Source organism: Xiphias gladius, chromosome 9 (genome assembly GCF_016859285.1).
Source record: "Xiphias gladius isolate SHS-SW01 ecotype Sanya breed wild chromosome 9, ASM1685928v1, whole genome shotgun sequence".
NCBI classification, from domain to species: domain Eukaryota; kingdom Metazoa; phylum Chordata; class Actinopteri; order Istiophoriformes; family Xiphiidae; genus Xiphias; species Xiphias gladius.
Window position 1 is genome coordinate 900854 of NC_053408.1, and position 16859 is coordinate 917712.

The following is a 16859-nucleotide window of genomic DNA, read 5'->3' on the forward strand; positions in this document are numbered from 1 at the left end:
ACTACATTACTACATGAGTCCTCAGTAGTCATTACCACATTATCACGGTTTTCAGTAGTTGTTACTACATTATCACAAGTTACTACATTATCCTGAGTTTCAGTAGTCGTTACTACATTATCACGAGTTACTACATTATCCTGAGTTTCAGTAGTCGTTACTACATTATCCCGAGTTTCAGTAGTCGTTACTACATTATCACGAGTTTTACTACATTATCACGAGTTTTACTACATTATCACGAGTTTTACTACATTATCACGAGTTTTACTACATTATCACGAGTTTTACTACATTATCTTGCGTTTCAGTAGTCGTTACTACATTATCATGAGTTTTACTACATTATCATGAGTTTTACTACATTATCACGAGTTTTACTACATTATCTTGCGTTTCAGTAGTCGTTACTACATTATCATGAGTTTCAGTCATTACTACATTATTACATGAGTACTCAGTGGTCATTACTATATTATTACTGAATACTCTTGTAATAATGTAGTAATGACTACTGAGTACTCAGTTGTCATGGGCTGGTGCACAGCCATCTTCGAAGTCAGCCTTCATTTTGATCTCCTCTACACACCCGTGCGGTTTCTGACTGTATCTTGCGGAGTTGTGACGCTGTTGTGGTGACAACATCTGTCCACAGACAGACAGACACGCACACACGGTGAAAACCATACCAGCCACTATGTCACGGTTGCTAACAAATGTCCACAAATCAGATTCAGGTCGTTACTTAGATTAAATGTTTATCTTTAAGTTCTGTACATCACTGATTAACACGTTGTATCTCGTTTGTTTAATCTGTGAAGAAAAACAAGTTTAAAAACCATAAACTGACATTTCAGAGCCAAGAAATATTCCAAACATAACCCCCCCATTAATAGTCAAACACAGTTACTCAGTGGCTGAAGCATCATGCATGACTGAGAAAAAGGGTCAAATCCTCACATTGGAGAAGCTGCAACAAGAACCGAATCAATCTGCAACTAATCGATTAACCGGCCAACTGTTTCGGTTCTAGTTGCGTTTAATCAAATTACAACGAGATAACTGACACAGAAACCTTCACGTCAGGATCAAAACGATTTATCGTTGCAGCTCTAAACTGTCAAACCAATTCTTCAAATCGCAAAACCGGCTGAGAGTCCGAACTTTGGGATCACATTCTCACAATGTCATGACCCACAGCTACAAACCAACCAACCAGAATACAGGGAGGAAACGACACTATAACAGCCCAAAGTATACAAGCAGATTCCCACCTTGCTTTGTATGAATATGTGGTAAATGACATTTTAAAATTCAGTTTAAAAAACAAAAACCGCAGTAGCACTTTAACTTTATTTATTCTGCATAGAAACATATTTTTCGTCATCTTACACTTCACAGAACACATCAACCATGACATTCTTGAATGTTTTTTAACAGAACAATCATTTCAGTAACACACATCAACAGGAGTGTAACTTCACTTTGCAGAAAATAAAAACTAGGCTGACATGTTTTCAGTGATACAGCTCTGGGGTCAGTGAAGGAGTGATGAAGGACAGACGAACAGGTAGACTTTTAGAAGACAAAGAGGACTCGTTTAAGATTTGTTTGTTTTTTTAAGTCTGTGTTAGTTCTCACGTGCTCATATGCGTTGAAACAGTCACTGGTCGCTTTAATCGCACCTGCTGTTCAAACGGGCTGTGAAGTGATTCCTTTGTAGCGCGACAAAAGATGGACGAAATCCAGGCTGCGTCCAAAATCACTCGTTCACTACTCGCTGCATAACAACGTTCATATCTGTAAAATGTGGAGCGCTGCATTGATCAATTTTGTAAGTTTTGAGGCCAATAATTAGTGGATTCATTAACACATAATTTGGACACTCAAATATAAGTAAATATGGTGCCACTGTACAGTAACGGAGTGATTTCAGACACAATCCTCAAGCTCAGCGGAAGATAAACGTGACGCTCCTGCGGTCTGGGATCGACAAACCAAGTGGGTAGGAGTGTTCAACTTACAGCGGGAAAACAAGGGTGCTGCGCTGCATGTTTCGCGCTGGTCGCCGCAGTATTTACCACTAGTCATTAGTGGTAAATTAGTTTAAGTCATTAGTTTCAGGTCAGGCAGTGGTCGACGGCGATTGGTTGCGTTCGCAAAAGGTCAGAGCAGCTCGATGTCGGACAGCACACTCAACAACGGAGGAGGTGCAAGCAAAAACAGTTTTTCCGCGATGACGCGAACGCACCACTGGTCTGTGCAAAGCTCCGTGGGTTATTCCTGGACAGTGTTTTCTTGCTGATACGTCCTGGTTGTTGCCTGTAGGTTTGTTGGCTGGAAAAAACACCCGCAGTGCGACCTACACGTGACTGCCGGGCCAAAGTTAAACGCTTGATTGTCCGACTGCGAATGCCGAAGCCACGCATCAGTCGCATTACTCCTTAAATGTAGATATGAGCACGTGAGCGTTGCGTTTACACGGACTTGAAAAAGTACAACTACTACTCATAATCAGTGATAAACACAGAGTTCAAACCATGTAAACACTATTGAAGTCCATTTCAGGTTTTCACACCGCACCGGGTCCAGACTAATTTATCAGGGGCCTGTTTTGGTGTTTTGGTGATTTCACAGAGGGACATTCAAACCAACTTACATTCAGATGGACGGTTTTAGTAAACTAAAATATTTAAATTATTTTTCAACATTAAAGGAATAGTTTGACATTTTAAGAAAAACACTTGCCAAAATTTCTTGCCAAGAGTCAGATGAGAACATCAATACCACCGTCACGTCCATTAAATCCCCCCCAAGAAATAGTCGGTCACATTACCCCCGTAAAACTTACAGGTCTGTTTTTGTCTGGATTAAGCAAACGCGATAAAAGAGCTGTAAACCTTATCAACTCATCCTGTTCAATCCACACAAAAACGGAAGAGTAAAAATGACAAATTGCAGTTAAAAATAAGTGGCGTTAGACGTATTCTGAACATTTAACTCTCGGCAAGGAAGAACTATTCCTTTAAAGGTTTGAACTCTTGAACCAGTGTTGTGTTTCCAGACTGAATCTGACTTCGCTTTCTCTCGTTTGTTACTGGAAAGCAGTGAATGATTCTGCAGTGTTTGGTCAAAGCTGATTTAAAAAGATGCGGATGCGCGTCAACTGTTCGAATTAAAAACTAAGAGACAAAAATGTCAAAAATGGTCAAAAGCTAAAGTAAGGCTGGAGCTGAATGTGTCCGACAGTTTAAATAAAAGAAACTAGAGGACGAGGTACAGTCGGAGGGTGAGCAGAGGTGGGGGGTGGGGGGTGGGGGTACATAGTGTGCCTCTTTTAAATGTCAGTGTTTGTCTGTTGTTTGTCCCCGCAGCGAGTGAATGACCTCAAGGCTGAAATAGCTTCAACGCACGCTAACACAGATGGCATTGGTGGAAAAGGGGGGTGTAACCGGTCAGACCGGGAGGGGAGGTGACAGTGGGTGGGACTGAGACGGTGGGCGAGTCACATAGATGAAGAACAAGGGGGAGAGAGAGAATCCGCGGCAGCACACTGCCTGTTAATTGTCAGTCAAAGCTATTGATCCTGTTGAGTCCAGGTGACACCACGAGTAGGACCAGCAACAGCAGGGTATTTCAAAATAAGAGCATGTAGTCATGTCTGTAACAGCACGATCATTTCTCCACATAAATACGACCAGAAGTGAATTTTAGGTTTTGATTTTCTCGCTCAACCAATTTATGAGTTCACTTTGATAAAGTTTTGTGCAAACGAGGATTTTATCACTATTATTAACTAACAATTAACTATTAATTGTTTATTACTTGGTAAATAAAATGTCAGAAACGGTGAAAGGCGGCCGTCCCAATTTCCCTAAGTCCAAGCTTAAGTTTTCAAAAGCCTCAGGCATGTTAACAGACTGGCCTGTGCAGATGAACACGCAGGGTGAGGTCAGCTGGCGAGTCGCCCCCGACGTGAATCCCTACGAAGCCGAGCAGACGCGTCTTATTGATCCTCTGCCGTGTGTAATCAGCCTTCTGCACGGCCAGAATCTGCAAGGATGAAATGAACCGGAACCGTCCTTTAAAACCCCATTTAACAAGCCTGTAATTATTAATGGAATTTAATGAAAGGATTCAGTGTCGTAGTGTCTGAAATCAAAGTGTCCTGCCTGATGACAGCTCCAGAAATGATTTTTTTAATCATTAATCTACTGATTAAGGTTTTTAATGATGTTTCATTCAGGTAACGATATTTAATATTGAATCAAAATCACCGGAAACTTAATTCTCATTATCGGCTTTTAAAAAGTCCGTATCGGTGGAACCCTTCCACGTGTCGACAGGCCCCACGCACTGCAACTCACTCGCTCACAATGTTGAGAACAAAAAAAAAAAGCATTAGATCACACGTGCAGCCACAGACTCAGATGGCTGCAGAAGAAGAAGAGGAGGAGGAGGAGGAGTGTTGATCAGTCGGTCGTCAGTCCGTCTCCTGGAGGCCACAGCGTCTCCTGAACTCCTGCCCACGTTCATGGATCCATTTATTAGACACTGCAGACACACAGACGAAACAGCTGATAGTAAAGCAGCGTTTCACTAATCAAAGTACAATCTTGTCTTAATCTTCAGCTGTGAGAAGCGTGTTTACATGTCAGAGATGCTATGAACTCACCCCACTTGTTTCCGACTAGAACCGGACAGGCGGCGTGCCTGGTCCGATAGTCTCCTTCTCCGCTGGGGTACAGATTGTACCAGAACACCGCCGTCCCCTGGGGACACACAGAGACATAACACCTGACTACAGAGCTGAAGCCACTCGTCACATTTATAGATTCATATCCAGCTATTTTGATAACTGATTCATCATTTCAGAGATTTGCTGTTTTTCTGTGTCTCTAAGACGCTGCAGGACGGTTCTCAGTGGGGCTGCACCTAACCACAATTTTCATTATTGATTAGCCAGCCGATTATTTTTCGATTAATCACTTAGTCTGTTTTGACCAACCAATAATCCAAATCCCCAAAATATTCAGTTTGCCATCATGTAAGACAGGGAAGAGCAGCCAATCCTGTCACTCCAGAAGCAACTCTTTGGCTTTTTTGCTTAAACAATGACTGAAACGATTGATCGATTAGAAAAATAGCTTCCGATCAACTCAGTGATTAATCGACTAATCGTTGCAGCTCTAGTTCTTACTGTTCTGTGTCTGGTTGTAGGAAGGTGAAGTGAGAAGTGTGCTTGTAGATTCTGCTTTACTGTGAGTATGTTTTTGACTTCATGTATTTTTAATTGCATTTAGCGTGTCGACCTTTGACCTCGGTTTTTTGTGTAAATTAATTATCGCCGGGTTTTGGACGAGAGCAGAACATTTGAAGACGTCACACTGGAAACTTGTATTCAATTTTCTGACACCAGATTCTTAATCACTTAACAGAGAAAGTGACCTGCAGGTTAACTGCTCATGAAAATACTCGTTCGTTTGAGCCCAGCTTCACTTTGCAGGTCTGACACACAGGTGATGCCTCACCTGTCCCTTTCTTTTCCAAAAGGAACAGCTGTCAACAGCTGATGGTTTTGAATGTTAAAGTCAACACTGGAAAAACAAGTCCGTCTGTCCGGGAACTAAATGACACGTCAAAGACTTTAGACCCGTTGTCAAAATTACACATCAAATGACAACAAAGACAACACTTGTACCTGTTCAACACAAAAATGCAGCGACAAAAGATGATTTGTCTGGTGGAGAAATGTTGAACTGTACCTTTAAAAAAACAAAACTCTTGGACCCGTTAGAGGACTAGAGGTGTAGTTGGTGGATGGATCTAATCCATTACTGATTCTTACGTAACTCAACCATTTCATTCTTTCTTTCTAATAAGTGAACTGTACCTTTTTGGGCCAGACAGCAGCTCTTACATCAGTGAAGACTGTAGCGCCCCCTGCCTGTACATCGCTCATCTGCAGCATGAAGGAGGAGACAGTTCATCACCCTGAGTCTGAGCCGCAGCAGTTTCATGACATTTAAAACACAGAGCGAGGGTTACTGACGTAAAGCAGCCAGGTGGCGATTCTGTTTCCTGTCCCCAGCTCTTCAAAAGCGTCTGGTTCATCTTTCTGCAAAAAATCAACGACACAGCGGTCAAAAGGTCAGCGGGTCTCAACCTGTGGTTCAGACCCCCCGCAGGGTCGGTTTGTGGGTGTTTTGAGTATCTTTAGGTTTTGGCTTGATGTTAGAATTAAAAACTAGCAATCTAAAGACATTTTCACCATTTTCTGACATTTAACAGATAAAACCGTCATTTAACGTGAAAATAATCATTAGTTGCAACACTAATGTTTAGCACTTCAGTGGTGATGATGCAGGAATATAAAACCAGAACTTGTGCTAGTGACCTACAGGATATGACCATAAGTATGTGGACACCTGTGTATACGGGGTCTGTTTTTCCCGGTTTGGTCTGGACTTAATGCTGCAGCATGCACTGATTTGGGGATGAATGATTTATCCTTTTTTACAGTTCAATCACAGTTTGAACGAGCCCAGTTATGTAGCGACCACCAAACGTCACGCTTACATATTCAATACTGAATACAGAGGGAAGCTGTTTGCAACTGATGAAAAATCTGCAACATATAATTTTAACTTCTAAAAGTGAAAAGCTTCATACTTACCCGTCCAAAGTCGAAATGAGGCTCGTACTGTCCTCCGACGCCGTAGTTAGCCACCTGCATCCATAGGAAGACACAAAAAGTAAATAAAAGTTAAAGAAAAAGAAAATATAACCAACGTTAATTCAAAAATATTCAGGAGCAAAACAATGTGAGATCTGTGAAGTGAAAACTGATTCCCATTTTCTATATGATCATCCGAATTATCTTGATTTAAGTACAAATTCAGTTTGCAGAATCAAGAAATTTTAGCCAGTTAAAAATCAGAGACTACACTGGTAAAAAATGTGCTACTCGAAACATTTATTAGGAGCGTACGAGGACACAGCACCCTGGATCTGAACTGAACCAATTTGTGGTGTCTCCAAAGCACACGCAGAGGGAATTGGTTCATTCATTCATATAACCAGGTGTCACCTGCAGGTCCTCAGCCGTGGTGACGTCCAGGCCGGTGATGTCCTCGATCCTCTGGTTGATCTGGTCCACCACTGGATGTTCATACGCGCCGAGCCATGCGCTGAGAGAGGAGACGGGAGGATCATAACTCACAGTGTCTGTGCAGTCATCAACATCACAGTAAAGTCACCGGACACTGAGGAGTTAGTGGGAAAAGCAGGACGAGCAGAGGGAAACAGAAAGAGACGGAGGCCAAGGAGAAGAGGTGACTGATATGGATTTAATTTACTTAGACTGAGGTTTATTCAGACGTATATTTACACCGATCGTACATTTTCCTGATAATACCTCTACTTAAGTAAGATGTTGCATTCGCAGCTTTTTCTACAGCGGGGTTTTGCTACTTTTACTGAAGCCAATGATCTGAGTACATCTGCTGGTTAAATGGAGTGAGTCAGGAGTTAACATGAGAGGGCGCATTGGCCTGTGGCCACATATCATCAACATCATCATTTTAAAAAGACGACCCATCCTTGGCAAACCGTGTTAGAAACACGTCAACTGGAGTTTAATGATGATTTCTGGTGGTTACTCATAATGTCCGGATAACATCACGAGGAGCCTCACTAGTGACTAGAAGGTCCAGTATAATCAGAAAACAAATATGGAGGATGTGGGTGTTATTAGCAGATGTCTCCAGCTGTGACGTGGCAGCCAATGTTTTTAATATCATCTCTAAAAGCCGGGACTGGGGCTCATGCAGCTCTGCTACGAGACCACAGAAGTCGACGTGCCGTCGTAACAGACAGAGGAAAGCTGTCAAAATGCTGATGTATATGCTAACGAAACACTGACGTATCCAGACACGTCCACTCGTGTCAGTTCGCTGCCGGTGCGGATGCTTTGACATGTTCCCATTAGCCGCCTACAGTGGCTTTAGAAAATATTCAGACTCTGTAGAAGCCCCTCTGACAGCAGTTACAGCTTCCAGTCTCCTTGGCTGAGGCTCTACGAGCTTTGCTTTGGATTTTGCCAGGTTATCTAAGTCCTCCTGGCAGATCCTCTCAAGCTTCGTCGGATTGGATTTGAAGCGTCTGCCATCTTCAGGTCTCTCCACAGATGTTCTAGGGGGTTTACGTTTGAGCCTCTGCTGGTGCTCTCAGAGTACTAACAGAAACGTCTGTCCAGCCGCTCTACCATGAAGGCCTGACTGACGGAGTGTTGCGGAGATGTCGTCCTTCCGGCAGGTTCTCCCATCTCTGTAGAGAACGTCTGAGCTCTGGTAGAGAGACTGTTGGTTTTTAGTCACCTCCCTGACCAAGACCCTCCTTGCCCACTTACTTGTTTGGCCAGATGACCAACTCTAGGAAGAGTCCTGGGGGTTCCAGACTTCTTCCATTTCACAGATTGAGGCCGCTGGTTTTATACCCTCGCCCTGATCTAGGCCTCACTACAGTTTTATCATGGAGGTCTACGGAGAGGTTCCTTGGACCTCATGGTTTTGTTTTAGTCCTGACATGCAGAGTGAATTGTGGGACCATATAGACACAGGTGTGTGCCTTTCTAAACTATGTCCAATCAAATAAATTTGCCGTAATCATGTTCTAGACACATCTCAAGGAAAACTAAAGCAAACAGGAAGCACCTGACCCCAGTTTGGAGCCACAGCAAAGGGTCTGAATACTCTTGAAAATGAGAGATTTCAGTTTTTGATTTTTAATACATTTTCAAAAATTTCTTTAAAGACGTTGTCATTACGGGTTATCAAGTCTAGATTGATGGGATAAAAATCTTTACAATCGAAACTACAACACAATTCAGCAAAGGGGTCTGAATACTTTCTGAAGACATCGTTGTGTGTCGCCCTTTAGGCTGATTTTGACGACACGCATCGACGACGACTGGCACAGGTGGGGAAGATAAACATATTACCTCAGTTGTTTTACCTTTAACAGATATGACCACATTTGCTCTGAACTGCTTTTCTGCAAATTTAAATAAAATGTTTACACAACTCGTGTGGCACATCAAAAAGGTAGAAGCCAAACAGATTTATTTCTGATGTTTATGAGCCCTTCTGTTTAAGTTTTAATTATTCTGCAGATTTCATTAGAGGACAAAGGCAGACTGATACAGCACTAAGACAGCTGCTGTCACGCGGGCGTCCAAGCTCTTACCTCTTGGAGACTCTGTAATGGGCCGTGGTCAGTTTGCCTGTCTGAGGGTCATGCACCGTGGCACGTCTGAGCTAGCTCACCAATCACATTATATTACACAGAAAGAGACAGGGAGGAGACAGAGAGGAGAGAGAGGCAGGTCACCAGCTGACACAGAGACGCTGCAGTCACGGAGACAACAGGAGCTTCAGGACAGAAAGTTCAAATTCTGCATCAGCTGTTCGTCCTCATCACACTGAACCCCTACCTGCTCACTCATTACAACTTAGGGCTCTATTTTCATCGCAGTGCAGCGAACAACACAGACAGCGCTGACCGTTCGGGGTTTTTTCCTGACCTTAAAACTGTCTTTGCGGAGAGGAACAAACATTCAGATAAGGCAGTGCAAAGAGAGTTGTCAGTGTTTTCAGCAGACTTTGGTCTCAGAAGTCACTTGGCTTCCATTTTGGTGGATTTATCAACTAGAATAAATAACGCTTAAAACATAAATAAACTTTAATGAATCACCCTCCAACCAGTAGAGGGAGAACATTTAATGTGGTTAAACAGGAACATCTGGAAATCCTTCTGTGTTTATCTATTAATCGACATGGTCGATTCTTCCAGTATCTGTCGTCCGCAGCTACTTTATACCATATGAAAAGCTTCTCCTTCAGTTGAATAAATCTCTGCAGCATCTGAAGGCAGCAGAACGCGTGGTGATAAATCTGTGAGGCGCCCACACTTCCACACTGTGTCGGTTGCTGCCCTTTAACGATTAAAACAGCGCCCTTAGTCTGAAAGAACACCTCCTCTTAGAAAAGGTATAATGTCAGTCTCTGCACCCTGTTGACACATTGATTCGTCTATAAAAGAACCTGATCCAGCAAATATGAAGCTGTCTGCCATGTCAGATTCTTCTGCTGCCTCCGTGACCAAATAAAAGAAACAACGAGAGTCATATATTTCAGTCTTTTGACTCTTTTTCCTCCCTCGTAGTGAAAGAGAAGTGTTTTTTTTTCTTGGCAAGAGCAGGAAGGCAAACATCTTATCTCAAACCACAGTCAGTTTATCTGGCGTGGACCCAAGCTTTCCACAGGCAAATCTGGTGTACCCTCATGAACAGAAGGCCGAAATCTTTCATATTAAATGTGTAAAAGTACTTCAATTCGACAGCTTTTCAGAAATCTAGGGCTGGGACTGTTTATTGCTTTAATCAATGATGACTGGAAATGTCATGGATACGATAAATAAAAGAACCTATAGTTGTCTTTTTCAAACACATTTCACACAAATGTCCTGTTGTCTATCTTCATTTTCTTCATTGTCTATGCGACACCAGACATAACCCTGTTGCTGTAGCCTAATAGAGTGATGGTGCAGACGACGGCTCATCCATATGCAGAAGAGCTGCATCTGTCACGTGTTACTCATTAGTTCATTATCGTTATTGTGGGATTTTGTGTTTTTGGGTGATAATTATCGAGATCATTATATATTCGCCCTATTTTCAATTCCAGTAAATACTTTGATTGGTCATCGTATCCTTGTATTTGGATTTGTCAACATTTTTATCATCCCAGCCCTGTTGCTGTTTCTCTCTGCTCTTGAGGAAAAGGAGAAACCCACCACACACTAACATTTCTAAGCTCCCGAGTGTTTAATATTTTCTTCAGAAGGATAAACAAAGACCGAATGTTACACTAGTAAAACATGGGAGCTTGGATATCTCAGTGTGCAGACAGCCTCTCCTTTTCCTTTGCTCTTGCCAGGACAGCAGCCAACAGAGAGGGGGGGGTGACGGGGTGAGGGATGCAGAGAGGGGGGAGAACAGGAGGGTGAGACGGCCGTCCGTCTGCTGTCTCCTTGCAGACGTCCCTCCTGCTCGGACAGCTCTTACCTCTTGCTGATGCGGTAGTGGGCCGTCTCCAGTACACCGGTTACAGGGTTGGAGATGGTGGCTCGACGCAGCTGTGGAGCCAATCGGCTGACAGTTACAGGGAGACACACACCGACTCCCCGATGCAACGACTAACATCTACTGACAGACTGTCTGTGGGGGTGTTTCGATCTGTTTCACTAAATCTAGGAGCCCTAAAACACTGGAAAAGTCAATGCACACCTGCATATATGACAGGTGTGTCGGAGAAAATTACAACTTAAATAAAAATGAGAAAGCTCCAGATCTCACCGCTGGAGAAGTAACTAATCTATGACGTTTCCGTCTCTTCCATATACCTGACGAAGGTCGAACAGACACAGACATCAATCATAACTTTATAAATATTCCAGCAGTAAGTGAGACTAAATCTGGGAGTAATTATGAATTTCAGGCTTAATTGTGCAACACCTCACTATGCAACCATTAGTTTACAGTCAAGTATTTGTTACGCTGAATAGTTTGTCATGATCGATATTTCACACCAGCAACAGCACTGCAGAAAAAAACCATGCAGGCTTTTCATGTCAGGTAGAGCATTGCAGTGGAGCAGCAGTTAAAGGTTTCCGTCATCCACTGGTCAAATAACGGCCAAATATTTCATGACTCTGTGGTTTTACAGACGATGACTTAGGGCTGTGGAAAAGGACTGAATTTACAGCGGCAAGAAAAAGTATGTGAACCCTTTGAGTTACCTGGTAAAGCTTCCTCCACGATGTCCTGCCATGGACTCCCTGCTCCATGATCAGTGTATGGTGACTAATGAACAGAGATGTTAACCAGCGGCAGTGATTCCTTTAAGCCTTCGGCTGTTGCTCTGGGGACGGTTTTCTTTTTTTTTTTTTACCTCACTGATCATTCTGGTTTGTGTCTCTGGAGTCGTCTCAGCTGGACGTCCACGTCCAGGGAGAGAAGCCCCAGAACTGAACCGTCTCCATCTCTAGACAGTTTGTCAGACTGTGGACTGATCAGTATCTAAAAACTCTTCATCCTGAGTCACATCAGCAGCTTCTTGTGAATGTCAAACTCAAAATGTTGGAGTGTTTTTTATAAGTCACTGTAGCTGTGACCCAGACCTCCAGTCTGGTTTCACTGACTGGACTCCAGGTTTGATAAATCCTGACTCCAGTTAGCTTCGGTTTCATCGGCCGAGGGGTTCACGTACTTTTCCAACCTACACTGTGAATGTTTGGACGATGTTTTCAACATGGACGAGAACAACACGATGATTTACGCGTTATTGGTTGAAATAGATTGTGTTGATTAATAACTGTAAATTAGATGAAGATATGACCAGATTTTAAGACACATTTATACAGAAATGCAGGTGATTCCAAAGGTTTCACCTACTCTTTCTTGCCACTGTGTCAAGACAACGTGGAGGAAGTTTGTCTCAACAGGAGCAGACCAGAACACAAGGAGGACTCTTTCAGAAAAGGAACCCAGTCTTCAGACCACTGCTCCATAGCTCTACTAGTCATGAAAGGCTCCCTGGGGAGGCTCTAACAGAACCTGCTTCAGTTCTAACCGTGAGCTGACGTTTCGACTCACCCTGGGTTTGGCCAGCTCTTTGACCTTCTCCATCTCTTTGTCCGACACGATGTTATGATAGCGGACGATGCGGGGGCGGTCCCACTCGTCCTCCTGCTTCACCGGCCCAATCACGTACCTCGGGTGGCGGTCGTTGTCATGGTAACGGCAGAAGAGGCGGCTCTGCCTGCGAGGAGTCTGACAGAAAGACGAGCGGAGTGACTATTATGATATCCAACGGATTCAAGCGTGTTTTTGTGTTTTCTCCCCCCTCACCATCCTGATGCCCTCGCCTCGACACAGCTGTTCGTACTTCCTCCTCTCTGGCAGGTAATCGTCAGGTCGACCCCGGGTCTCCCTACTCTGTTTCCACTCAGCCTCCTCCCGCTCCTCTCTCCCCTCCACCTTTTTCTGTTTGGCCAGCTGGTACTCAAAGTACTTCAGGTTCCCGTTGGCTCGCTGGTGCGTCGCGTCTAAACACACAACATCAGGATCCGGGTCAGTCAGGGTTTGAGGAACTGGAGCCCAGAGCTCGAGGACACAGTAAATTCTGTCATCATCCTCGTGTTACAGCTGCTGACGGTTTTTGTCAAGTTTTTAATAAAATGCTAGAACTGATCGAGTGAATATATTACTAAACATTTCAGTCATTTTCCTCAGTAAAAAAACACCATCTTTTTTTAACCATACACGAAAGTAAATGAAATATTATATAGTTCTGAAGTGTTGGTCGGATAAAAACAAGCTATTAACAACGTCGCCTCGGGCTCTGGGAAGTTCTGTTGGGCATTTTTTACAACTTTTTAATGTTTCACAGACGAGACAATGAAATTATTACTCAAAAAAAAATTAATGGCAGATTAATCAGCAGCCCTGGTCTGGATCACAATGGTGGAGCGACGGACATCTCAGGAACAGGAACACACACACACACACACACACACACACACACACACTAAACTCTCCCACCTTTATATCTTGCAGGCAGTGGTGGAAAGTAACTAAGTACATTTACAAAATTACTGTACTTAAGTAGAATTCTGAGGTTCTTATAGTTTATTAGTATTTCCATTTCATGCTACTTTATACTTCTACTCCACGGTTCAGAGAGAAATGTACTTTTTACTGCACTACATTCATCCAACAGCTTTAGTTACTAGTTACTTTAAAGACTGAGATTTGAAATCGAATACACATAAATATGTATAATAGACACTGTATTACAGCCACCACCTCTTTTTTTGTCATGTTTTCACACATCTATTCGTTGTTGGAGACATTTCCCCGCCGGACATCAAAAACTACCAAACTACCAACAAGTCTTTGAGCCTACGCTGAGAATTTTGTCTGGAGTAACCCCTTAATACATTATTCATCTGATCACAACCTGTTTGGATACTTAAAAAGAGCAGAGGTGTTATCTGTGTGTATGTCGGTACCGACCAAGCTCCAGCAGCCTCTTGGTGAATTCCAGCGCTCTCTCCAGCTCCCCCTGCTGGTAGACCGAGTAGCTCAGGTAGTCCAGGATGGTGACGGCATCCACGGTGCCGGCCGTCTCTTCCTGCTCCAGCTGCTTCAGGGCCTGAGCCATCCACAGCTCCGTGTGGTAGTAGTCGGCCTCCAAGTACGCCACCTTCCCGAGGTCGTAGCAGTCGTCCACCGTCAGAGCGCTCCGGAGCGAGGCAGCCGAGGACGAGCCTGGGCAGACGAGAGACAGGGAAAACATTGACCGTATTTACCTTTTTCCACAGCAGGAACCTTCTCCGGGAACACTTTCAGGGGCTCAGGATCTTTAGCTGGGTTCCAACCAGAAGAACAAGGTTTGAATATAGTTCCCGGCTCCAAAAAAGGTCCCTGCTGTTGGTGTGAGACTTTCTGACGGCTCGGGGGCGTCACAAGCTCTGAGGCTGATACAACCTGTGTACGGAATCCACTCACACAGCAGGCAAACACTGGGTGCCACCAGCATTTGTATTAGTACAAGGAAAAGACATTATTTTTAATGTCTACTAAGGTTTAGACAAATTTACGGATTTTGCTTCATTGTTTTCATAATGTTCTGACTTTTTTCCCTTATCCCTTATTTTCACGACAGTGGTCCTAATAATCTGTTGTAGTATTTAATTCCTGGCTGTTTCAGAGTTAAACCTGACGTCTTCCTGACGTCCAGGCTTGGTGGCTGTGCCGACCTGGCAGCTCCCCGGTGGAGATGGTGTTGGTGTCCAGCTGGTAGGTGTCCTGGAGCCTCATCAGGGCTTTGGCTGCTCCGGTCTGGTCGTCATCGTTGGGGAAGTGCTGCCTCTGGATGGTGAGGTTGGAGATGAACACTGAAACACCACAGAAGAACACACACACACACACACACACACACACACACACACACACACACACACACACACAGAGAAACATGACCGGAGATGAAGGATATAATAAAACACATCCATCACACAGCACTGATGTTTCTGTTCAACGAGCTTCTGACATTTTAGCGGCTTTGAGCTACAGGCGGACAGAAGCGCTTTAAGGCCTCAATAAGCGACCTTTGTAAATACCATAGGGAAACTGTGTGTGTGTGTGTGTGTGTTTACCATCAGACATGTCTGTGAGCACGAGACTCTCCAGCTCCCCCCACTCAGTGTTGAGTCTCTTCATCAGTTTAAAGGCATTCACCGGGTGTCCCAGGAAACCTTCAGGGTCCTGAGTGGCAGCAGCTGAGAGGACGTCCAGTTTATCAGCCCATCTGCACTCACACACACACACACACACACACACACACACACACACACACGGCTCTAATTAAAAATCATAGGAAAAGTTGCTCTCTATAACTGCAGAACTTCATTCAGAATCTTGATGTTTTTAAGCTTCCTTCAGTATCACAGTGATCCAGTGACAGTTGTCTGAACATCCACGGCTGCACTGAGAACAGGAGCTGATCTCAGCTGATTCAGCAGCTTTTACTGGGACAGTTTGACTGAATGGAAACAGATACAAGCCAAAAACATCAGAGCTGAAGCTGCAGCTCACAGCCAACTCACCGAAACCATGAAAACATTATACGTCTGTTTGTGTTGCCAAAAGCATTACTGGAGCTGCAGTTCCGAAATTCAGAACACATTTATCTCCCAAAATAGAGAAAAAGAAAAACACAGAGTAATGAAATGCATCAATCAAATTAATGTGACTAACTCACAACGTCTTCGATCTCTCCCACTCTGACAATCTCCTCTATCCATCCACGTAAAGACATTTACTCTGCGATGAAAAGCTGTGCATTAAACTTGCAAAAGCATGAACAATGCACATGGAAACTGATGAGACTATTGTCTTGATGACATGCCAAGAGAAGACAATAGTGACTATGCTGAAAGCCTGTTAATAGAGGGATCACAGACTGAGCAAAAAAAAAAAAATCATAACAAAGTAAAAGGTCATGGCTGTGATGGGATGCAGCCCTCTGATGCAGAAGCTCTGATAAACCTCCATCAACGCAGCCCCTCACATTTTTAATGCAGGTAACAGAGCTGGTCTCTAACCTGCAGCCGAACCTCCAGGACAGACAACACAACAGAAACACAGCAGGCGGCTGGGGCTGTTCTCAGGTCAGATAGTGTTTCAGGAAAACTTTCACTAAACTCAGTGTGGCTTTTGTTTTGTACCAGACGGTAACTTACAACACACGCTGGTTCCAACCAGGAAGGAGAGACAAGCTTCCCCTGGGGGGAGCTTCGATTCTTTGAAAATACATTGTGCTGATTATTTGTATGTACTGAGAAAAACAGCACGGAAAGTGAAATCAGTAAACTTCCTCTCACTGCTTAAACGGCTTTAACCTAACCTAAATCCTGCTGGACAGTACCACCGCGGGCCGGGTACTCGTACTTTCCAACTAACTGTTAGGGACAATGTGTTTTTTCCAAGCACAACCCACTGCTTACAGCTATAAAAGATATTTGAAAATACATTTAACAGCAACATCGGTTTCCCGGTTACGCTGGATCATCCACAGAACCATCAGATGTTTTCATAGGGACTGCGTCTTCGGATAGTGGTTCTATCTGTCTGCATGGCTGCGTATCACCAGAGGGACGTGAGAAAATGCTTTTTGCTTTAATCAGAACCTTTCAGCAACGAGCTGACTAAAGGTTTCTGAGGAAGGTCAGTG

General features: G+C 43.7%; 1 protein-coding gene across 1 annotated transcript; it reads right to left on the minus strand.

The window, feature by feature from the left end:
- Positions 1-1299: 1299 nt before the first annotated feature.
- p4ha1a (prolyl 4-hydroxylase, alpha polypeptide I a) lies at positions 1300-15430 on the minus strand. Its single transcript, XM_040135551.1, has 13 exons — positions 15283-15430; positions 14884-15021; positions 14138-14392; positions 12971-13167; positions 12716-12892; positions 11126-11196; positions 7091-7190; positions 6677-6730; positions 6053-6118; positions 5894-5962; positions 4676-4772; positions 4278-4554; positions 1300-4053 (listed from the first exon to the last, which is right to left on the minus strand). Exons 1-12 carry the CDS (start codon positions 15344-15346, stop codon positions 4484-4486), a joined length of 1359 nt encoding a protein of 452 aa, XP_039991485.1. The 5' UTR covers positions 15347-15430; the 3' UTR covers positions 1300-4053; positions 4278-4483.
- Between the last annotated feature and the right edge of the window lie 1429 nt (positions 15431-16859).